Source organism: Fistularia commersonii, chromosome 25 (genome assembly GCF_037954325.1).
Source record: "Fistularia commersonii isolate RoL2024-O1a breed Wild chromosome 25, RoL_Fcom_v1.0, whole genome shotgun sequence".
Lineage (NCBI taxonomy): Eukaryota > Metazoa > Chordata > Actinopteri > Syngnathiformes > Fistulariidae > Fistularia > Fistularia commersonii.
The window spans coordinates 14,819,491-14,843,190 of NC_141308.1; the positions used below are offsets into that span (position 1 = coordinate 14,819,491).

The following is a 23,700-nucleotide window of genomic DNA, read 5'->3' on the forward strand; positions in this document are numbered from 1 at the left end:
TGAAGTTCATCCTGATCTTCAAATTGTTCAAACAAAAAGGAGCTGACCGGAAGTGCCCTTTTCCTCAGAGCTGTGAACATCTGAGGGTTCGGCCACACACCAGGCAGATCGGAGTAGTAGCTCCTCCAGAGTACTCCTGAAGTCCAAACCCTGTCAGGTCTATCTATCCTTCTTCAAGGTCCAACTTGAAACCACGTTCAGCTGGATCTACATGTTTTCACTCTCAAGACCGTATCACATACCGACGCATCAGGCCACCCTTTCTAAGGACTTTTCGATGAACCTGGAGAAGCATCTGTTTCCAGGCGCAATGCAATTTCTCATTTAGAACAGAAAGGTGTGGAAAATGCAAACTCCGCTTTTATTCGGGTTGGGTTTCGATATGGATACAGATGTCGATGTAGACGCGATGCTCCGGATTAGTCGAAAAACAGCGAGAAAGAGGTTCTAATGTGCTGGTGCGTGATGCTAAGAGAACCCTCCCCATTGGTCAGGCCTGTCACGCATCAGGAGTGAGAACACGTCGGCTGGATTTCATCTCAAAGTCCAACCGACGCCTGCACCAGGCATCGGGTCTTTCGAGGTGTCATGATGTTTTCCTCTGTCTCCAGGAGGTCTGAAGGTCTCTACCCTTGTTTCAGTCAAAAGGGAATACTTCTACTGGAAGTTCTGGGCCAATTCAAAGCAGTCGTGAGCTACCAAAGATGTGCTCATTATGGCAACGGACATTCTGCCAGGAACCGACGCTGTTCGAAACAAGCTGAGGTTCCTCCAAGCCCCGAGCGGAACGGCAACATCTTCAATAAGCATATGTGATTTGTGTGTGCTGCTTTGGACCCAAACGCATTGGACAAATTTTCCCTGCGTCCGAAGGTACGAGGAGTTTGGGGGCGGTAGTCCGGCCCCCGTAGAAATGTGGAGGCGTGAGGGAGCTTCCCAGCAGTGATCTATATTTGAGCGTGGAGTCATTGCGACGCGCTCCAGTACCCAGGGTGCATTGTGTTTGTCTCCCAAAGGCCTCAGCGGCGTCTTTGTGTTTCTTAAATCCACTTGTTGACTCAGCAATGAATTTGTAGGTCAGTGAACAAACAGAGCGTTGCCATGGCAACGGGTTCCGGTTGCCCCGCTTTTTCTCGGCCCGCGAAGGTTTTTAATCTACCAGCGCCGAAGGTCGCTCCGGCCGGCCCCCGCGGCCAATCGGTGGCCTCGGAGGAAGCGGCGCACCGTCACTTAGACCGGGTCTCCGACTCGGACGGGAGAAAACAGGCGCCTGAGCAGGAGACGGAACCTTCTGCCGGGCGGGGCTCGATACCAGCGGAGCCCAGGTCCTCTTCCCTCCAGGCCTGGGAAACATTCCTGCTCCATTTGGAAGAAGAACATTGGTCTTCATGGTCAATCTGCTGATTAGCGTTCCGGCAAAGAGCGCGGTGTAATAATCAGCACACGGATCAGTGGATTCTAACCCTTCATGCTCCTGCTTTAATTCGACAAACATTCCATCGTCCGACAGTTTGATTGGTTGAGCAAAGCTCAAACAGGAAAATAAATTATTGAAGTTGGCGAGAACATTGCAGTCAAACACTAACAGAGATGTCTTACAGTCCTTCGCCTTCAGCGGTGGCCTCCTCACTTCGACGCGGAGCGACGGGAGTCTGTGACTGTCTTTGGCTTCCTTGGGAGGATCTTCAGCTTCGCGTGGGAAGCTGCAAAAGTGGACGGGTCTTCAGCGGAACCTTCAGTAAACGGTCTACACGTTTTCTAGAACAACCGAAAACAAACACGAGGATGAACGGCACGTCATTGGTTGCATAGACAAGTCTCAGGTCCTTCCAATGTGGAAAAGAGTCGGGGCGGCAGAGGGGTTAGGAGCAGCCGCACTCCTCCACCACCATGTTCTGGACATCCTTCTTGATGATCTTCTGCTCCTCGTTGTAGTACAGCATGGACATGGCGCGCAGCCGCGTGGGCACGCAGCACGATTTGATGTTCTGAAAAGGGCCATAGCCCCTCATGCGGTAGTGGTTGATGACGGTGGAGTGGAAGGAGAGCGCCGAGCCGCCGAGGCTGGCCACGTGGTTGGGACAGTCGCCCTCGCAGTAGTGGGCGTGGTACCCCGACGGCGCGATGATCCAGTCGCTCCATCCGATGTCTTTGAAGTTCACGTAAAACTGCTGTTTGCAGCAGACGTGGATTTTGCCGTCGCACTCTAAGCCCCGCTTGACCCGCCGCTGGGCCCTGTCCTCGGACGCTCGCAGCGCCACCATGAGGAAGGGCCGGTGGGACTGCTCCCGCTCTTTGGCTACTCCCTGCTCGCCGCTCGGCTGCGTCAGAATGGGCGTGGCGCCAGCCTCGGAGCACAACGGACAGGACACCCTCAAGGTGAGCCATCTGTCGCCGTGGTCCAGGAGGCTCTGGACGCTGCGTGGAACGGCCAGCGTGTGCCAGCCGCTGCGGCGAGAATCCACCAGCTTCTCTGACACGGGTTCCTCTTCCTGTCCGCGGTGGCGATGCAGCAGCTGCAACGCCACTTTGCCTTTTGCTCGATTTCCCTTTGAAAGCTTCAGGAAGATCCAAACGTTGGCTTGTTCCACCTTGGCGGTGCTGCTGTCCTCCTTCCAAATGTCAAAGGTCATGCTGTCTGGAGAATCTCCTGTAGCAGAAAACAGGGATAGCATGTAAGCATGAATTTGGGTGGACCCCCCCCCCCCCCCCCCCTTCCCCTTCAATGGACAAAGAAACATCAGGCCGATCAGAAAAACAGCCCCGGCCTCTAAATATACGGAGGCACTAAAAAAAGAAAAGCTCCCCCCGCCGTCCCAGGTCCATTCCCCTCTTTGTCCCCTCCTGCTCAATAATTACTGGGGCCCAAATTTGGCTGAATGGGGTGATTATTCACGGCCGGAGCCCCCTCGGTATGTCCCCCCCATTCTGCCCCTCTAATTTGGGTGATGCTCCGAGGGGCTTTTAATTGCAAAGAGACGTCTATTTATAGCCGCCCTTTCTGTACATTTATGTAAGCAGATCTGCTGCGGAACCACGCTTCACCCCCGGAACCTCCAATCATCCGGGAACCTCAACAGCCCCCTTGGACCAGCGGAGCCCCTCGGCAGCATCGGCACCCAAAGCGGGAAAAGGTGTCTTTTCATGCGGACAGAAGACCCAGACCAGAAAGAGGAGAGGGTTCTGCAGGACCGGCGACGGAACTGTTTGACGAACGCGTTCGTCCCGAGGGTCTCCTCCCACCTGTGAGGAGCACACCTGCTGCCACCGTTTGCCGGGTGGGTCATGGGAGGGTTTGGTCAAGAAGCTTCTGATCTACTAAGCTGTGACTATCTGGTTTCTTCTCGACGGCAGAACGGCGGTCGCCCCCGGCTGACTTGAGAAAGGACAAGGCGCTCGGCCAGGAGACTCACCCGGCTCTGCGAAGGTGATGATCTCGGATGGCGGGTCGGGCGGCGCCGGGCCGTGGGGGTCCTGGCCGTCGTCCTGGATCTCCACGCTGCCGTCTCTGGCCACTCGTCCAACATGCAGCTTCTTGATGGCGTTGAGCAGCGCGGCACGAGGAACCGGCTGCGTGAGGTTTGGACGAGCACTCAGGTGCAGCATGTTGAGAATGTGTCGCTTCACCGCCTCCACCATTTCGGTGGCTCCGCCTCCGGAAGACAGGTTTCTCCTCACGTGAGGCGTCGAACACGATTGACAGTCAGAAGAAGACGCCCCCTGGGGGTCGGCGGGACCGACGTCTGGCGAGAAGGTCGGCGAAGAGTCGGTGAGGATGCTGACCGCCAGACAGACGAGCAGGGCGAGCACCGAGGCCGGAGACATGGCGCCGGTCGGAAGAAGCGGGTCTCCCGCTCGGTGACACCCACCGGGTTCTTCGGTTCGGACCTTGAATGTTGTGGTCCCGAAGACGCCTCCCGGTTTCCTCTGAAGTTTGGACAGGTTCAGGTAAGTCTTTCACATCTGGTCGCGGAGTCTTCGGGTTCAGTGTCTCGTCCACGGCCCCCCTCTCGTCGAGGTCCTCTGGTCCCAAGTCTTCGGCCTTTTCTGGTCCAGATGCTCCGCTGCTCAAGGCTGTTCTTGCATCTTGTCTTGGCTCCTCCGGTTTGCGGCACAATTCTAGTCCGTTTAGTCGTGATCCTCGTTCCTTTTTCTCGAATGGACAGCTCCGGTCCTCGGGCTTCCAGCTCTTGGACAGGATCCTGTCCGAGGGTCCGTGATCTGGATGGTTCTGGTCCTCAGGGTCACTCTACTCAGCCTCTCTGCTCTCTGACTGTAGTTATACTCTGTTTGGCCCCTCCCCCTGCACAGAGGTATTCCCTCAGTGACATCACACACACACACACACACACACACACACACACACACACACAAAGCCTCAGAATATCTTCCAACTGTTTGAGGTGTTTCCTGACTGAACGTCACGACAGAAGAGGAGGATGGAGGAAGTGTCCTACACACACACACACACACACACACACACACACACACACACACACTCCTGACTCAGTGCAGAATCATCGTCACCTCACGTGGAGGAGTGACTGTCAGTGTGAAATAAATTCTTAGTTTGTAATTACAGACAGATGGAGTGTACAGGGCGCGTGCGCGCGCGCACACACATGCATGCACACACACGCGCACACACACGCACACACACGCAGTGTAACACCGCCACACCACGCCATCTGGCGGTGAACCCGGGGATTGCGCCCCCAGTGTTCAGGCCGTGCGTGTCGATCAGAAAATGAATTAAACTCGACTAAATATTTGAAATATTCCTTTTCATTACTATGAAAAGGCCACAGTGCTGATCAAAAGTCCCATCAATGGAACTCCGACGTCACATCCGCCCGACGTGACGTCATGTTATGCCCCCTGCTGGATCCCCGTCTGCCACGCATCGATCACCAAGCTCTGATCAGAAATATTATATTGATCTGGAGGGCTCGGAGTAATCTCAGCCGCGGCAGTTAGGACAGAGAAATAAACTAAAAAAGATAAAATGCAAATTGTTTTCCTTTTCACAATCTGCCTTTTCCTGTAAAGCCATAAAAGAATGGAACGGGCTTCCAGACAATCTTAAGAACATAACTGATTTTCACATCTTTACACGGGCCTCTAAAAACTGGATTCTGGAGCACCAAACATGCTCACACTAGCAATGCCAGACGGGTGTTTTGCCATCAGATGTTTCCCTTCTGGGTCACATCTGATGGCAAATCAGACGTTACCATCAGATGTTTCCCTTCTGGGTCACATCTGATGGCCCCCAGATGACCAAAGTAACAATATCACAACAATATCACAACAATGGCAGTTTCAACTTGCAAAATACATATTTTATTGCCTGTTTATATATTGTATAGTTATTTTATTGCCTATCCGTATGTTTTATATATTGTCTATTTTATACAGTTTTATATTTGTATTGTACAGGACTACAGTTGGAAATTAGCTATGACCTATAATCTGGTACAGACATCTCTGCCTCGGTGCTTAATAAGCTTCTAAACAAACAAACAAACAAATAAATAAATGACAGTAAAGACGAAATATGCGCATAAACACTAGCAGGTAGAAGATATATTTGATAAAAAAAACTCACAGTGATCAGTTACATTAATGATTACATAAGTTACAGTGATATCACGTATTACTATTCACACATCTGCCACCTTCTTCTTCTCAATCCTCGATTCCTTCCAGAAGAAACAAGACACGCACACACTCCTGCGTCTCCAACCCTCAGCCAATCACCTGCCTCCATCTCCCCTCTCCTCTTCCTCCTCTTCCTCACACGCAGACAGTAAAAAAACACACACATTTCAGGTTTTTATTTAAAATTCACTCGAAAATCAATTAACTTAAACCGTTTGGACTCCAGAGGGTCAAATAGTTGCTGCCGCTTTAAGTCCCCCTCACACACACACACACACACACACACACACACACACACACACACACACACACACACACACACACACGCTCCTCCCCCTCCCGTCGCTGGTGTGTGTTAATCCTCTCACTGCGGGCATCATGGCGGAAATTAAAACGGGGATCTTCGCGAAGAACGTCCAGAAGCGTCTGAACCGGGCGCAGGAGAAGGTAGGTGGGTGCGGCTGGTGGGGCCGGTGGAGATGATGGAGCAGGTGGAGATGATGGAGCAGGTGGAGACGATGGAGCAGGTGGAGATGACAGACCGGCTCCGGGGCCCTCGCAGCGGGCGGAGGGGGAGGAGGACGGGATGGCGGTTGTAGGAGACCGGGATGCAGCCGCGGACTCGTTACTCGACGATTTTTTTCTGTTGACGCTGTTTTGTATTTAGCAGTTGACAGACGGGCTGTGACGTCACGGCCGCGGTCAAACCCGTCACAGGCACGCGGGCAAACAGCGCGCTTATTGGCTGAGCGGCGCCTCGCCGTGACGTCACGCGTGCAGCGCGCTTCCGGTGCGCGTCGGCGTTTCTCCTCCAAGGTCGGGCGCGGAGGCCCGGGATCCCGGCCGGGGCCCGGTGACGTCACCCGATGGGGGCGGAAGCGGGTGATGCGTCACAACGCCATCACAATGACGTCACAGCGGCGCGTCGGGCTGGAGGCGGACCGATCGATAACAAGCCATCGGTGCGGATGGGCCGCGGTTTAAGATACCGATCGATTATTGATGGCAATCAACGGTTCGGTCCTTCATCGCCAGAAGGAAGGCGGCGCCTCGGCCTCACGGCGCGAAGGTCGCCGGTCGGATTCCCACAGGAGGCCGTCCTGCGTGGAGTCTCCGTGTTCTCTATGCGCGGTTCCTCGGGGTTCTCCGGGCTCCTCCTGCAGTCCACACACATGCAGGAGGTCCAGCTGAAAATGAGAGGGTGAGCGGTCGTCCGCGACGGAGCGCAGGGGAACGCAGGAGATCCTGCCCTGATCAGGAGACCCTGCCCTGAACAGGAGAACCTGCCCTGATCAGGAGAACCTGCCCTGAGCAGGAGAACCTGCCCTGATCAGGAGAACCTGCCCTGAGCAGCAGAACCTGCCCTGAACAGGAGAACCTGCCCTGAGCAGGAGAACCTGCCCTGAACAGGAGAACCTGCCCTGAGCAGGAGAACCTGCCCTGAGCAGCAGAACCTGCCCTGTACAGGAGAACCTGCCCTGAGCAGGAGAATCTGCCCTGAGCAGGAGAACCTGCCCTGAACAGGAGAACCTGCCCTGAGCAGGAGAACCTGCCCTGAGCAGCAGAACCTGCCCTGAGCAGGAGAACCTGCCCTGAACAGGAGATCCTGCCCTGAGCAGAAGTTAGGGGACGGATGGGTGGAAGGATGTGATACAGGATGGAGGATACCAACGGAGTCCTTTCAGAGGAGGCGTCCTTTAAGCTCTTAAGCTTCCTCTTTCCGTTCCACATCTTCCTTAGGAAGAAACAAACCTAAAGGGCATTCTCACACCTACGGGAGTTTTATGGCAAAGTCGGTCGGCTTGACCGTCGATCCCGCCGTGTCTCTCGTACAGAGGATGGAAATCGTGTTTGGTGGTAGAAAAATCATAGATATGACTGTCAAGTTGTGAACAAGGATCCCGGGTGACTGAAGAAGTCCTAAAGAAGTGAAGGTGCAGCGTTTTACAGTGCAGCGAGGTGATAGCGTGGCAGGACGAGGAGTAAGAACGGACACAGAGGAAACATTAAACTTTATTCTGAACCAAACGCACAGGGGGACACACCAAACCAGAAAACCCGTTTGGAAACCAGGGCCAGCTACTGTCCTACAGGACAGGCCCAGAGAGTGTGTGTGTGCGTGTGTGTGTGTCTGTGTGTGTGGGGCTCAAGGCCTAGATACTAGGCCTTGAGCCCCACACATTCTAGGCCCTAGAATGTGTGTGTGCGTGAGGCCAGAGCAGGGGGAAGTTGGTCCTCCTCACAGCCTGGTGGATGCAGCTGTCTTTGAGCCTCCTCCCTGGTGGCAGCGGAGTGAAGAAGCGGAGATGGAGGTGGTGGTCTGCAGGACGAGGCCCTCGCTGGTGCTGTAGATGACTTGAGGGAGGGCAGAAGAGCACCCTTTATCTTCGCCGCTCTCGCTGTGCGCCGGAGGCTCCGACGGCTGGACGCGGTCCGTGATGCAGCCGCTCAGGATGCTCTCCGCGGCGCCCCTGGATAGGGGATGGTGGCGATGGGGCTCTGGCTCTCATCGGCTTGCAGAGCACGTTGGCCGCAACCCCCAGCCTCGACGAAGGTGCCGGAGTTGTGTGTTGGTGTGCGGTCGTGGGTCAGCGGAGTGAACAGAAGTGGGCACACGTCCTCGCCGATCCCCGTCCTCCCCGACCCGTTCCGCCCGCGGTCTTCCCAGCTGGCGGCGGCAAGGCGAGGCGCCGGTCCGGACGAGCTTCCGAATTCTCGTAAATATATGAACCCACCTCTTTGCTTTGGATCCGGCAGGTTCTGCAGAAACTTGGAAAAGCAGATGAAACCAAAGATGAGCAGTTTGAACAAGTGGTCATCAACTTCAGGAGGCAGGAGGTGAGAACATTATCAGTGTGACTTTCATTTGTTTGAGCCTTGTGGAACATAAACAGGAAACAACCTCATCGCACCAATGGCAGCTGTGACCTTAGAGGACCTTAGACCTCATAGTGCCCAATCAAATCTCCAGTATCTGTAAAGGTTTATCGCCTCCTGCTTGCTTGGTCTTTCAGCAACAAGCAGACGGATCCATAGATCCATTGCAGAACGAGATGTCCAAAGATTTGCATTTCCTCCTTTGACATAGAGATGTACTTCATTTCAAAAGACCAAAGCCGTGGAACATTAAGACTTTATTTACAGTTCCTTCCGCCGGAGTCCACCAAAGTGCTAGTGCATCTGTGAGCAGCAATCTCCGAAGGTTCTCGCTGATCTGGATCCAAACAAAGTTCCTCCAATAAATCGGTGTCTCTAACATTCTGTCCAACTGAAGTGTGAAGAAAGAAGGTCTTCAAGACTTTGTGTGTGTCTGTGATTCCTCAGTCTGAAGGCTCACGGCTGCAGAGGGAGATGAAGTCATACATGGCAGCCATCAAAGGTGAAGACCCTCATCCATGGTGCTGGAACTGAATCCAACGTGACTCAGATGCTTCCTCCTCACTTTTTGGTCAAATCCTCCTCAGGGTGGATGTTTTTCCGTCTGCATGTTGGTTCCCCGGCGTTCCCGTCTCGATGCCGCTCAGACATTGTTTTTAATGGTCACCGCGAGAATGGCTGCGAAGCAACTGTGTTGTGCTCCCGCAGGGATGCAGCAGGCCTCCATCAACCTGACCCAGTCCCTCCATGAAGTCTATGAGCCGGACTGGCACGGCAAGGACGACGTCCTGACCATCGGGAAGGTCTGGCTCTCACATGCCTCCTGAAATGTTGTTGTTGGTAGAATATGCAGAAGATAAGGAGATGTCCTGCCCTTCCATTGGGCCGGTCGCCGGTGACCAGATGCAGTGTGTTCTCCTGCAGGACTGTGACGCTTTATGGGAAGACTTCCATAACAAGGTGGTGGATGCCACACTGCTGGAACTTGACGGGTACCTCCAGCAGTTCCCAGACCTGAAGGTAATAGACCGTTTGTGAGAACATAAAGCTCCACACCGATGCCATTCCTGACCCGGATCCTTGGAACTTGATGATTCAGACTCGTGTCGCCAAAAGAAGCCGGAAACTCATTGATTATGACAGCGCCCGCCACCACGTGGAGACCCTGCAGGCCTCCGGTATGAAGAACGACCGCAAGATGATGAAGGTTAGTGGGCACCTTTGACAGGAAACACCATCGCCACCTGCTGTCACTCTGTAGTCCTTCAACGTCTGCCGCTGCAGCCCCCTCATGATGGATGAGGTCTTCAAAGGTTCAGTCTGTTTGGATTCTTGACTAGATGTTCAGCTTGTTCACAGACAGATGCTTTGCTTTCGTCCTTGTGACCGAAGACACATTAACAGCCGTGTTACAACAATCCGGATATTCGCTCCGATGGACGTCCGAAGTCTCCTCAGTTCACCTGCTACCAGCTTTGCCCTCTTGGTAACCACGATGGGTCGGTGTTCGCAGGCCGAGGAGGAGCTGAAGAAGGCCCAGAGAGTGTTTGACGAGCTGAACGTGGGGCTGCAGGATGAACTTCCGTCTCTGTGGGACAGGTGGGTGACATCTCAGGGCCGCCCATGATGTCTTCACGCTAAAGTGCACACACCTAAAGGTGAAGAGCTGTCAGGGCACGAGACGCGAGAAGACAGAGGAGTGAATCTTATCTTAAGAAGCGCTGATAAGGGTCGGGTGACGCTGCCAACTCTCCTTTCTCGCCTTGCAGTCGTGTTGGATTCTACCTCAGCACCTTCAAAGCAGTGACCAGTCTGGAGGCGAGGTTTCACCGGGAAATTTCTCTGGTGAGGAGCGCCGGGGCATGGGTGGGTCAGGGGGTGTTGAGGTGGTGTGGTGTGGATGTGGGTGGATGAGGAGATGTTTTGGTGGGGTGGGTCAGGGGGTGTTGAGGTGGTGTGGTGTGGATGTGGGTGGATGAGGAGATGTTTTGGTGGGGTGGGTGAGGGGGTGTTTAGGTGGTGTGGTGTGGGTGTGGGTGGATGTGGAGGTGTTTTGGTGGGGTGGGTGAGGGGGTGTTGAGGTGGTGTGGTGTGGGTGTGGGTGGATGTGGAGGTGTTTAGATGGTGTGGGTGGGTGGTGCTGGTCTTGTGGGAGGTGGTTGTGGTGGTGGTGTGGGAGGGGTGATAGATCTGGTCAGCGCTGTGCTGTCATCCGGTGCGGGACCTGGGGAGGCTGAAGGTGACTTTTCTGGTTGAATCCACAGGTTTGCAAGCAACTCTACGAAGTGATGACACAACTGAGCGAACAGCACTCTGACAAGATGTTTACCATTCAAGGAGCGCCGAGGTTGGTACCGGTCCATTCACACACTTTCTCCGCGAGGAAGGTCGGGGGCCCGTGAACATTAAACTTAGGCTGAAAATGTCTGTGGACTGAAGATTTACATTCGACAACAACAAATGTGGCTCTTCTGGATTCCTATGAAGACGTTTCCTGGAAGGTCATCTGTTCCCCGCCACCCACGTCCATCCAAATGGAGTGTTTCATGTAAGATGTAAGTAATTAGTCTATCAGTGATTCCATGGGCCAGATACTTGGTCTAAAGATGTTCTGAAGAAAACCCCTGTGGACCGAGGAGCCTGGTGACACGGTCCTGCGGATCATCACCTCAGAAGGAGAACGAAGCTCCTCTATTAGACCAGCCGCTCACAATGCGAACCGGACGACTAAAGTCGCAAAGACCTCAGATGAATGCATGAACGGTAGAAAAGAACGGGTTAAAAGTTGAAGTCTCTCAGTGGCCAGTGGCTGCCGATGCAACTGCAGGCTCGTGCTGGAGGCTCTTGAGTGAATTCGTGCAACGAGATGATCAGAAACATTTTCCGAGGCAGAGACGAGGGATGGGGAAGTGCAGGTCCCTCTGAATCCACGGACAGATCCTTTACTCTGACAGCCGTGAGCAGTTTGGAGATAAGAGTCAGGAGGTCTCAACTGGAGCTGTTGGATTCTGTGTGCGTGTGTTTGTGTGTGTGTGTGTGCGCGTGTGTGTGTGTGTGTGTGTGTGTGTGTGTGTGTGTGTGAGAAAGACAGTTTGGCATGAGTACTGGGCCAGTTCTGCGTCCTTCCTGCAGTTCTGGTCCTCTGTGAGGCCGAGGACGGCTGAGAAGGTCCACAGATGGCTTGTGGGTGTGAGAACGTGAAGTGAAGAGGTGGTGCCTGCAGGGGCTCCAAGGCTCCAGATGACCGTGTTTGACAAGCTGTCCCGCGTCCCGTGACATCATGATGATGCCGTCCTTGAAGATGGTACAGCTCTGATCCGGGGAACTTCTCAGTGAAATAAACAAGTCTAGTTTCCGTTCCAGCACCTGACAGCGATCATCTGTTACCTGGATGACCGTGAACCTTCACAGACCTTCTCTGATCATCTTCTGGTGTCACATCCATTCCGTGATTAATGGCTTTTCCTCCTCAGTGATTCGGGACCGCTGCGACTTGCCAGAACCCCGTCACCGCCAGACGATGAGAGTCCACCCGAGAGTCCACCCGAGAGCTCCAATCACATGCTCCGCCCGGTGTCACCTGGTCCTCCCCGGCCCAAATCTCCAACACAGGTACGTGATCTCGCCCTGTGGAACTGAACCTGGGATCACACGGTTCTTAGTGCAGATGAATCACGGCAGAAGAAACACGTAGGACGGAGGTAGAAGGATATCTAGAACTGGAGAATGTTAGAGAAGAAAGGGAGCACCATCAAACCAGAGAGACTCCGTCTTCAGGTTCAGAACCTTCTTCTTCTCGACTGTTATTTGGTTGCTCGTGCTGGTGATCAATCGGCTCCTTGCCTTCAGGATTTGTTGTAACTTTCTGTGGATGCTTTTCTTTTCTGCACACTTTTATCTGTCGATGGGTGAGTGAATCTGTAACGTCTCTCGTGGTCCTTTGTGTGTCCCCGTGTGTCCAGTCCGTCCATGTCTTCATGTTTACTGTGGATATGTTTAGACACCGAGTCCTCCCAAAAGCCTCTGCAGGTCCTTCACATGTTTGTCACTATTTGGACAAATATGTCTTTTTGTGTCCAGAGGGACGTGGTTCGTTTCTAGAGCAAAGGTTCCCCGTCTTTTCCTTCAGAGGCCCAAGAACTGTGTCCCTGTGTCAGACGTCCCACAATGCTGCTCACGACGGGCTGAATGACAGCAGTCGTGTCAGGAATTCTGATATGAGAAAAAAAGATTGGAAATGGAAAATAAAATTCTCTGTCAAAAAACAAATCACCAAGAGTTTGGAGGAAAGGGTAGTTCAGATGACGTCTGCTCAGATATGCAAGGAAGGAGATGAATAGTGTACGGTTTAATACTTAATATTGTTTGATTCAAGTTAAAGATCAGGCTGAATGAAGGCCCTTTCATTCGCTGTCAAATTACAAAAACACACAAAACATTCAAGCTGTCCGTAAAACCACTCAGTGGAGGGCAGTGGTGAAGGCGGGACGGAAGGAAGAGAGAAGGAAAGAAAGAAAGGTTGGATGGAAACAGAATTTGGGTCACAGGTTTGTGCGGCCACTTTCTTTGGGAGTGGAGGAAACCTGGAAGGAAAAGGTGCTCGGGACGGTCGCTGGAACTCCTCTAGAAGGCCGGTGGGAACCGCTGTTGTAGAAGCAGAAGCACAACCTGGTGGAGAGCATGGTCCCGTGTGGCGCGTCCCCGTCCTGCTCGTCCATGTGGAGCTCCAGCAGTGCAGTTGGTTGAAGTGCTGTTTGCTTTGCCTCGCCCAGCGGTTCAGAAGTCCCTTCAGTTTCACCTAAACGTCTTTGACGAATGATCCTTTCACCCAGCAGCCTCCCCGCTGACATCACCGGGACATCGCCACGCTGCCACTGACAAAACAACTCAAGAAATCACACCAGAATCAGAGCCAAACCTTTACTCCAATTTCCAGTTATTTAATGCCACGCCATGAAGATATTAGGTCGGTTTGACGGGCGTAACAGTGTTCTGGTTCTTCTGGATTGTAATGTTACAGAGTGACCTTCAATGTCTCTCTCTAAAGATCACACCAATCATTTTCCACAAGTCTACCAAGACAGAGGGGAAGTCATTGGGGCTCAGATTGTCTGGGTCTCCTACAAGTACATCTTAAAAAACCCTGGGTGAGAATTGTCAGATCTTTTGGCTGTGTGTCGTCGCCATTGTCGATGTCAGCAGTGGGGCTGTTGAGGATCTTTGATTGAACCGAAGTCCCAAAGCGAAGGGCTTCACTGTAAATAACGACGAGTCCATGAATCTGTCCACAGAGTAGCTCGGGCAGAATTTCCCTCGCTTGACGATTTACTGATTCCGAACTGATCTACGGTCATCTTGTCGCCCTCCTCTGAAAGCTCAAAAAGGGGCCTCCGGTGCCTCCACCACCAAAAGTCACACCTACCAAGGAGGTGGCCGAGGAGCAAATCATCGACCTGTTTGGGGGAGAGTTCCTTCCAGCTCCGTCGCCCTCACAGGTCAGATTCCGCCGTTACCAACAAGAGAGGCTTGCTATAATCTTTTGGTTGGCGCTGTCGCTGTTTACCCTTTTCTGGTTTGTCTTGGACAGCCCAATGAAAGGCCTGGAGAATCTCTTCTTGATCTGGACTTCGATGCTTTCCAGCCTGATGAGAGCGTTTCTCCAATACCACAGGTATATCCTCCTTTGTATCAAAAGCCGAGAGAAGAAGAAGATCCTCCTTTGTATTGAGGAGTATTTCTCTGCACATATATGACAGGACAATACAAAAATATCATCAGTAGCTGCAACAGTTTTCTTTAAGTTCAGGGCAATACCAAAATGACACAATGTGTACAAGTAGAGTGGTGCGTGTGGTTACGCTTTCTGAAGAAGGCTTCTTGTCTCCTGGAGAAATCTGTCGGCATCCTCAAAACTTGCAGATGATTCTGAAGTGCCATGGACAAAAGGTGACTGTGTGTCCATAAATGTCCTTTATGGAGTGCACAACCTGTTGGGTTGTAAGACATGAGAGAGATTCAAAGATTAGTTGGATCATGTCGATGATAACATCTTCCTGAGTGGTGTTGAAAGTGCAGTCCGGGAGGCAAAGTCACTGTCCAGCCTAAACACATCAGACTGGGTGTCGTACCCAAGTTTGTCAGGTCCTTGTTAATAAAGTTGCAATAAAGTTGGCTAATGGACTTAAAAGGGAGGGGAGATTGTGAACGTGAAGAAGTGAATGGTCCAGTGGGAAGCAACATGCGGTGCTCCAATCCTACTCTTTGCTGAGGTTGAAGGAAGTGCTGCTCTGTTTCTCTTCTGTTTTTACAAGTGACTTCTGTACATGTAGAGTTCCCAAGGCTCTGTTATCACACAGTCCCTATCTTTGCCTGCCAAAATCTGAACATGAACCACTGACTCCTGACCCAGCCGGGCCAGAGTGTGAACTTGGGAGCTGGACCACTGTGGTCACCAGGCTCCAGTGGGTTTTAAATGTTCCGAAGAAGCCATGTGTTGACTTGCTGGGTGATCTGTAGAACCATGGCGCTTCAATTTCTAACTCGGTGTTGTAAGATAATTGACTAACTAACTAACTAACTAACTAACTAACTAACTAACTAACTAACTAACTAACTAACTAACTAACTAACTCAACAAATATTGCAGTAAGAGACCACTCCTGAACAATGTGAGTCCGTCTTATACTAGTCTACTGAAGATGTCCTGTGGTGTAAACTATGTGTGTGTGTGTGTGTGTGTGTTTGTGTGTCCCCAGACCGCCGTGCCTTGGGATATGTGGTCGGTGAGTATAGTCTCATCCTGTTACATCCTCGTATCTTTGGATGACCCTCCAAAATCCTCTGAGCTCCTCTTTATTAGACGAAAAGGCCGAGTTTGTCAATGTTAGCACTTGAGCGTTGTGTCCATCCTGTTAAGCATGAATGACATTCTGCGTATTTGTCTTTTAATTTTTCCAGGCACAGCCAGCGGAAAGTGTAAGTACACTGGACTCCACAGCAGTTCATTCAGTCACTCTAGTCAGCTTCTACTGTAGCTGGTTAATGAAGATCACTTTTCATGAGTTTGTTCTTAGGAATCCACAGGAGTTGATTTCTGAAGATCTTTACTTTCTACTTGATAAACTTTATTATCTCTGTGAGGGGCAGAGAAACAAAAATAAACAACCCAACACAGCAACACATAGCACATCCATTCAGCAGAAAAAGAGGGTGCTTTTTACAATTTACAAACAAGTCCCAAATAGTCGGTCTGTTGTATTTAGATGTATTTAGCATGATCGAATATCAACATATGTGTTGTCAAAGGACTTTTATTTGGCCACCTATAAAATATTCCCATGGAGCCTCACACTGGATCGTCATACGTTGAGGCAGGTTTTTCAGTTTGGAAGAGCATTATTTGACCACGGACATGTCCTTGGAGGTTCTCAGTCATCTGGGTCAACTGGACTTGATTTTCTTCAAGTGAAGAATATCAAATCCAGGTGCCACGACAAGAAGATTTTGACAAAAACTTGACCACGGAGTCTCAGACAAGCTGAAGACCCTTTTTATTTTTGTAAGTCGCTTTGGATAAAAGTGTCTGCTAAATGACTGTAATGTAATGTAATGTATTTTCTCACAGTATTTTTCACCGCTCATGTATCCTCCTTCATTGAACTTTATCATTCCTGCATCTCCAAAGCAGGTGGCAGATACCGGCTTCGTTGCTGACTGGTCGGCTGACTTCGGTTCAATGACAGCAAATGGAGAGGCCTCCTCAGGAGCAGAGGGCCCTAACCCTAACCCTGCAGCTCAAGGGGAGCAGCGCGATCCCCAAGTCGATGGTCAGCGGCCCGATGGAGATGCAGATACACCCTCCACGCCTCAGGACAGTGAGGCGGCCACTGAAGCGAAGGATGAGGTTAGCAGTTGGGACCCGGATGCTCGACCGTACTCCGACTTTCATTCACCAGGAGGTGATGGAGCCGAAGCGGGACCGGCTGGTACACCAGGGAGCGAGGAGCGCAGGAAATCCACCCCGGGGCTCATTTTCACCAATGAGTTTGGTGAAGTGATTGAGGAGAGTATGGAGGAGCAAGCAGAGAAAGGGTCTCACTCTCCTGATGGGTCTGGGTCTGAATATGAGACTGCTGAGGAGTGGGGTGATGGAGGTCAGGGGGGCGGCTGGGCAAGTGCTGACGACGAACTTTTGTCTGAGAATCATCCCGGCATCTCGGCCTTGGTGGCGCGGGTGGATGTGGATGACAGCGGAAGTGCTGAAGTGGACAAACTTGAAACTGATCTCCAGACAACAGCAGACCAGCCTCAGGATGAGGCACTGTCCATCCTACCTGAATCACAGGGAGGAGGTGTGTTTGATTCTGATCCGTTTGCTGAATCTCAGGGAGAAGGTGTGCTTGATTCTGATCTGTTTGCTAAATCTCAGCAAGGAGGTGCGTTCGATTCTGATCCGTTCGCTGAATCTCAGGGAGGAAGTGCGTTCGATTCTGATCCGTTTGCTGAATCTCAGGGAGAAGGTGTGCTTGATTCTGATCTGTTTGCTAAATCTCAGCAAGGAGGTGCGTTCGATTCTGATCCGTTCGCTGAATCTCAGGGAGAAGGTGTGCTTGATTCTGATCTGTTTGCTAAATCTCAGGGAGAAGGTGTGTTCAGTTCTGATCCGTTTGCTGAATCTCAGGGAGAAGGTGTGTTCAGTTCTGATCCGTTTGCTGAATCTCAGGGAGAGGGTGCATTCGATTCTGATCCGTTTGCTGAATCTCAGGGAGAAGGTGTGTTCAGTTCTGATCCGTTTGCTGAATCTCAGGGAGAAGGTGCATTCGATTCTGATCCGTTTGCTGAATCTCAGCAAGGAGGTGCGTTTGATTCTGATCCGTTTGCTGAATCTCAGGGAGAGGGTGCGCTGGATTCTAATCTGTTTGCTAAAATACAGTGTGTTGACCACACAGCTGGTTTGAAGGCTTCTTCATTTGCTGAGAGCTCAGGTGAAGTTGGTGTCGCCGTTATTGGAAAAGGTAGTAGTGGTCTTTGTTCAAGTGCAGTTGGCTCTTCCAAGACGGAGACTTCTGGCACTGGAGCCTCATCTTGGCAGCAAAGTAATGCCAGCAGTAGCTTTTACTCTTCTGGAACCCCAGGAACGTCAACCTCCATGGCAGCCTCAGCAGCACAAGGATTAAAAGATGTACATTTTCCCAAAATTCAGCGAGAAACTGAAAATTCAGACATGTCTGAAGACGAGGCTGCAAACCGGAGATTTGGGAAGTTGTATCAAGAAAAGGATGAGGTATTTGACTTCCTGCATTTTTTCAGTTTGGTAGACTAGCGCAGAGTAGAGTAGATATCCATTAAAATCCTGCAGAGATTGAGCAGCTCTTCTTACCCCCCAGCCCTTCCGCCCACCCACTATGCACACACACACACACACACACACACACACACACACACACACACACACACACACACACACAGTGTCTGCCCTCTCTGACTAACATACACAGGAAACAAAACCTTTGAGCCCAGTGACCTTTAAGTGACAGTGAGTTAAGTCTGTGAGGCCACGGCGGCCTTGCTGAGCTGTCAGACAATGTGATGGAAAGACTGCTGTCACGTGTCATTGGCTGTCGGCTTTGAATCCCAAAAGTATTTCATTTATTCATTTAAGGGTCTAAAAGTGAAGTTCTTCAGTTGGTGGAATTCATCGAAACAGCTTTAGGTTGGTCACCTTGACTCAGAAAATGACGGAGGGGACAAAGTTTCCTGGTCCTGTGAAGAAGAGAACCATGGCACTGGTTGGTGGTATTTGAACATGCGTGCTGAGGTCAGAGGTCAGCTGTACCTCCCACCTGATATTTCCTTCTCTGACCGATGGTGGCTTTCACCTCACACTCGTGTCCTCCAACCCTCAGAATCACTTTCCCAGTGAAGTTGTGTTGGTGTTTCTTCCCTCCAACTTGATCGGTATGTCTCACTGCTAGCGGCCGGTTGTGACTCTTCTTTTCTCTCCTTAAAACATGCTCTCTGAAGGATGCCTCTTCATCGTTTTTTGCTGATTTTGACAAGATGGTAAGTGGAATCAAATTGATCCTTTGTGCATTTCTTAACGCAGCTACTTCTTTCATTGTGTTATGATGACAGTGCAGTTGTCAGTGTAAACGGAACGATGTGATTCTCAAGAAAACAAAGAATGTTTAGCAGAAAATGTCGGCTGTTGGAGTAGAAATGTAGGGTTCCCTTTCAACGTGGCGGTTTGTGTTGACCTTCATTTCGAGATGGCTTAAGGTCACCCAGGGTTGACCAAATGGTTTTTCTGCACATCTGAAACAAGAACGAAGTAAACACTGAGTCATCTGAGGCCCAAGAAACCTTAGAAACAGACACTGCAACTCTTACTGAGGAATCGTCAGCGCCCCCTGCCGGTGAGGCTGACCAGCCTCCGGGTCCCCCTGTGGACGACGTAGAAGATGCTCCTGCCCCCCCTGTTGGTAGGAAAGATGCAGCAGAAAGTTCTGACAGCCCCAGAGAAGAGTCCACTGTGAGTGGAAATGTTCGACTTCACCTTTATTTCAGTTGTCAGAGCTGAAGCTGTCAGTATCTGACAGTCTTCATCACCATCATCGCCACTATCACCATCATGGTTGTCCTGATGTCCATGTTTCATTGTTCTCATTGGTCACCTGAAGATCAGCCTCCTTTCACATGTTTCACATGTTAACACTCTTAAATGTCCCTCCAAAGCCCACAGCTGAAACTCCAGACTCCCAGAAGCCAGATCTTGATCAGGTACAACCCCCCCCCCCCCCACCTAAATATTGATCGTCGATTAAACTTGTTTAGACTGTGACCTGGATGGACATATCGAAGACTTCCAAAAATATATAAATGACCAAATATTAGTGTTCATTTCCACTGATGGAATACAGCACGCAAAAATCAGACCTGATCCATCCACACTCTCATCGCAATTCATTGTCATTACAGTTCTTCTTTTCGGAGTAGGAAAGCAGACACAATTTAGATAATTTGATAGTATTCAAATTCAAAATTTTCAAATAAGAGTAGTGAACAGTGATCAGTGAACACTGATCCTCAAAGTCATATTCCTGCCTGACATCTTCTCTCCATTTTACATAGAATCAATTGAAGTGGTGAAGCACCACTTTCCCTTTCAGCGCACAGTCAATCACTACCATTACATATTTATGAGACGGATACTGTGATACCCGAGGCTACGACCCTGGCCTCCATGCACAACTGGGCTCTTATGGTTCAATCTTGTCTCTGTATGCAGGCCTCTTCAGATCAAGTGTCTCAGATACCTTCGAATGAAGACGTGCCACTTGTAAGTCACCAAACTTAAATTGATTAATGACAGTTATGGATTGGTAATCTCGCCGAACGCTTGATCACATCCACTGATCAACTGATAAGCCTTGACATTCTGTCCTGGACTGACCTCCTGAAAGTCCACCTGCTCCCATCATTACACCTCCAACCCATGGTGGTTTGGATTCCGAGGGCCTGCGAAGGTTTGAGCTGGGATGTGGGCCAGTTCTCTCAGTTCTGGGCGTTCTTGGGTGGTCTATCCAGCACCGGGGGTCTGAGATCGGGTGTCCACACGTAGACCCGGTTGTTGTCCCACAGAACAGTCCTGACTTCCTTACATGGATCAGGGTTACCGGACCTGGTTCTTGTCAGAGCAAGGTCCATGTGACTGACAGGGACAGAGGTGTCCCAGAAGGACGTGGTCTGGTTCTGATGCTCGGGTCTACTTTGGGGACCCTCTGTGGTGGACAGAGGTCAAGATTTACCTCCTCAGAGGTCCGTGTTCATGCAGCTCCAAACACTCTGTGATGGACTGTTGGTTCTGAAGGAACCAGCAGGAGCCTTGTCAGATCTCCTGTGGGACCTGACCAGGAGGGCCAGTTCTCATCCTTGGACACCTCTGGGAGGTTCTGAACCTGCAGACCTGGAGCACCTGGCAGGAGCTGAGGTTCAGGATATGCTCTGACCTGGTCTGGTCCTGGTCAAAGTCCCTCGCACCCACGCCATTTTCCCATCTCATCAACTCTGAGAACAAATTGTCCATTGCTGGCCAGTAGAGCGTCCTACTGACAGGAGGCCGCCGAGCAGACAGTCAGTAACAGGCACTCGAGAGGTCAAAGGCCGATGGATGTCGTTTCCAGCAGTTCTGATTTTCTTTTGCTTTTTCATAAACAAATATGAATCGTTGGTATTTAAGATTTGATCAAGGTTTTATCCTAATTTTAATACATCATTTTTCACACAATTAACCGGCGGGTGTTTGTGACATGCTCTTCGTGCAGGAATCAGCTTTGGCTCCGGAGGAGAGGAAGGAGAGTCCTGCTGACGAGGTTTCGGTAAATATAATGAAAGTAGGAGGTCGTAGAGATTTCAAGATAAGTCTGAAGAGCGTTACCAAATGCTTTCGAAAATAGAGTTTTTATCTATCATAAAATACAATAAAAGTGTGAAAAAGTGAAATGTTCACAAGTTTACAATAACTTTACAAGCGGTGATGATACCAGAAGTATTTGATATTCATGTTGTTAAATTACTCGGTGTAAAATAATGTGGGTAAGGAAGACGCGGATTCAGTTCCAAGGCCAAGTTCTTGTGTTTGTTCCGTCCTCCGTCGAAGCTCTTCTGCCTGCCGTGTGTCAGGAGTTAAATCCATGCAGGAATGTAATGCTTTTAATTTGCAAAACTTTACACGTATGATTGTCATGAGAGGCTTCTGCGCCCCACAGGAGAAAATGCCCATCCCCTCAGTGGTCATTGAACCTGCATCCAGCAACGAGGGCGACGACGACCGAGACGCCGACATCATTTCCCCGACCGCAATCAGTGACAACGCAGTGGGAGATGAAGACCAAACTGTCAAAGCCATTGATCCGTCAGGGCCGGGGGCTGGACTCCCTGAGGACTTCCTGTTTAAGGTGAGGTTCTTCTAAACTGTTGGTAGCACCGGGTCTGCAGGAGTGACCGTCGTTTACCCCAGAATTCGTTGTAGCTCACATCTCCATGCACACAGGCCCTCTGGGCGACGCCTTTCAACTCATTTCCTGAATGTAATCATACTCAGTGATTAAAAAGTAACTCCCACTTTGCTGAAGGAGTTTGTTGTCTGATAGAGAAAGACGGTGCCGCCCCAACCCGGTATGGGGGCTCCCTCCATACGCTTTTAGAAGATTAGGGTTAGGGTTAGGTGTTTACTCAACTTACACACTTCAAAAATGACAAATAAATGCAAACAATGTGAAATACAATATAAATACCCTGACCATAAATTAAGAATCCTGTAAATGAGTGAATACATGACAATAATAATAATAGGGTTGACACGCATAAATTCTCCCCTCCCCCCACCGAGAGCGAGCGGGTACCTATCAGCCGGAGAGCTCCTTGGTATTAGCATTTTTCGGAAGATGGATCGGGCATTGCGCAACATTTGAATCAGTGTTAGCTTTTCGACGTTCAAAGTTAATAGTTATAACAAGTTTTAATATCACGGAGGCAACGTCCCCCCGGCGTTTGCCGATATCGCCTAATGTGCCAGTCGACTCTGGATGAGAACCTTCACAGGCACACTCCTGACGGCGTGCACAAAAGATACCCGACTGTCTTTGAGGAAGACAACGCTTCCCTCTCGCCGCAGGTGGAGACGATGCACGACTTCGAAGCCGCCAATTCAGATGAGCTCGATCTAAAGAGGGGTGATGTGGTGCTGGTGATTCCTTGTACTTCCGTTGAGGATCAGGTGAGCACACCAGTGTCATCTAACAACAGATAGCAGGTTCTCTGAGTAAAGTCACCTTATAGCCTTTCAGTGTTCAAAATGTAAAACACACCGAATGGGTCTCGGGTGTCAGTGGAGTTGAACTTGTTGTTTCCGGCGTTACAGGATGCCGGTTGGCTCATGGGAATTAAAGAAAACGATTGGATCGTCTTGGGAACCGGTGCTCAAAAAGGACTTTTTCCTGAAAACTTCACACAGCGGCTGGAGTGAAAAGTGAGCAGGTGGTAGAATTATTTGTGTATGCAGTCCGTCCGGTCTGTACGTAGCATCACTTCTCCAGGACAACAGCAACAGGGAAGAGCTTAGACAGAATGAAAACAAAAAACAAACTTCTGCTGAACATCCTAAGGCTTTCTTACATCGAAGGCACTGAAGTGAAAAGTCTTAATATTGCTCTCAGAATTACTGCAACTTAACAAGCATGATGTTGTACTATGTTCTTCCCGAAGGTGAGATGTTTTTTTTCCGTTGAGAACAAATGAAGACGTGCGGTTCACGACGAGAAAGCCACTCAGATTATATTCTCCCCTAAGAAGCATTTAACGAACACGTCATGAAATAGAGTAATGAGTCTACCTTCTTCTAGTGGAGTGTGTCGGGGTGTGTCGTGCTGTGATCCATTTCCACATGTTGAGCGTAACGTGAAACGACAGTGTCATTTATGTGAATCGCTGTTTTGTTGTGTCATTTCACGAGTGTTTGTTTCCTTTGGCATGTGAGGTGGCGATCTTACTCAAGAGTGTTTCCGTGATTTAGCTAAAAATATAGTCAGCCCAATAAGGGAAGACAAAGTTGTGCACACCCAGCATGAAACTGTGCTTTTTATTTTTCTTGGCTGAAGACCCAAGGTGTGAAAATAAATCTCTACAACAGAAAAAAAGGTCTTTGAGCTGTTTGTTTGTATTTGGATGATGCCATGTTGTTGAATCTCATCAGTGATATATTCCAATTGTGGAGGACGGATGAGGATAAACGTGGATCGTGTCTGGTATGCATCGGATGTTGTTGTTAAACATCAGGTGTCTGTTCCCGTCAAAGTCCTCTTCCCTCAGCCGCTGGACTCGGTTTTCTTCGCTTGAAGACCTCTCACCCTCTCGTCTCAGCTTCAGATATAATATAATATCAAATAAATTAGTGTTTTAAATGAGTTTTGGTAGAACATGTCCAAGGTGCGTTAAGCCAGTGACTTCTGTACCTAGGCCGTGATCAGTTATCTCAGTCGCGAACGGAGGACCAAACAGCCCTGGTTCTTCTAAGCCTTGCAGACAAGAGTATTTGACCTGGTCAAGAATGCGGTTCGACTTAAAAAACGACCGAACATTCACGACAAAAGAAGACGAGCTGAG

General features: G+C 50.3%; 2 protein-coding genes across 8 annotated transcripts; one reads left to right on the forward strand and one right to left on the reverse strand.

Annotated features, from left to right (window-relative positions):
• Window positions 1-1,452: 1,452 nt before the first annotated feature.
• Window positions 1,453-4,263, reverse strand: inhbab (inhibin subunit beta Ab). The gene is made up of 2 exons (XM_086171971.1): window positions 3,414-4,263; window positions 1,453-2,650 (listed from the first exon to the last, which is right to left on the reverse strand). The coding sequence occupies exons 1-2, from the start codon at window positions 3,823-3,825 to the stop codon at window positions 1,863-1,865; spliced, it is 1,200 nt and encodes a 399-aa protein (XP_086028097.1). The 5' UTR covers window positions 3,826-4,263; the 3' UTR covers window positions 1,453-1,862.
• A 1,699-nt stretch (window positions 4,264-5,962) lies between these two features.
• amph (amphiphysin) lies at window positions 5,963-23,234 on the forward strand. 7 transcript variants are annotated; one of them, XM_086172600.1, is made up of 23 exons: window positions 5,964-6,108; window positions 8,419-8,499; window positions 8,986-9,040; window positions 9,247-9,341; window positions 9,463-9,558; window positions 9,638-9,745; window positions 10,052-10,137; window positions 10,308-10,383; window positions 10,803-10,885; window positions 12,012-12,150; window positions 13,914-14,033; window positions 14,126-14,209; window positions 15,294-15,320; window positions 15,496-15,513; window positions 16,223-16,441; window positions 18,562-18,600; window positions 18,863-19,069; window positions 19,273-19,317; window positions 19,826-19,876; window positions 20,862-20,915; window positions 21,306-21,494; window positions 22,214-22,315; window positions 22,460-23,234. In XM_086172600.1, the coding sequence occupies exons 1-23, from the start codon at window positions 6,040-6,042 to the stop codon at window positions 22,562-22,564; spliced, it is 2,148 nt and encodes a 715-aa protein (XP_086028726.1). In that variant the 5' UTR covers window positions 5,964-6,039; the 3' UTR covers window positions 22,565-23,234. The 7 variants fall into 7 exon arrangements, with proteins under 7 accessions (XP_086028729.1, XP_086028731.1, XP_086028726.1 ...); XM_086172601.1 differs by having other exon boundaries at window positions 16,226-16,441; XM_086172602.1 differs by having other exon boundaries at window positions 13,923-14,033.
• Window positions 23,235-23,700: the final 466 nt, after the last annotated feature.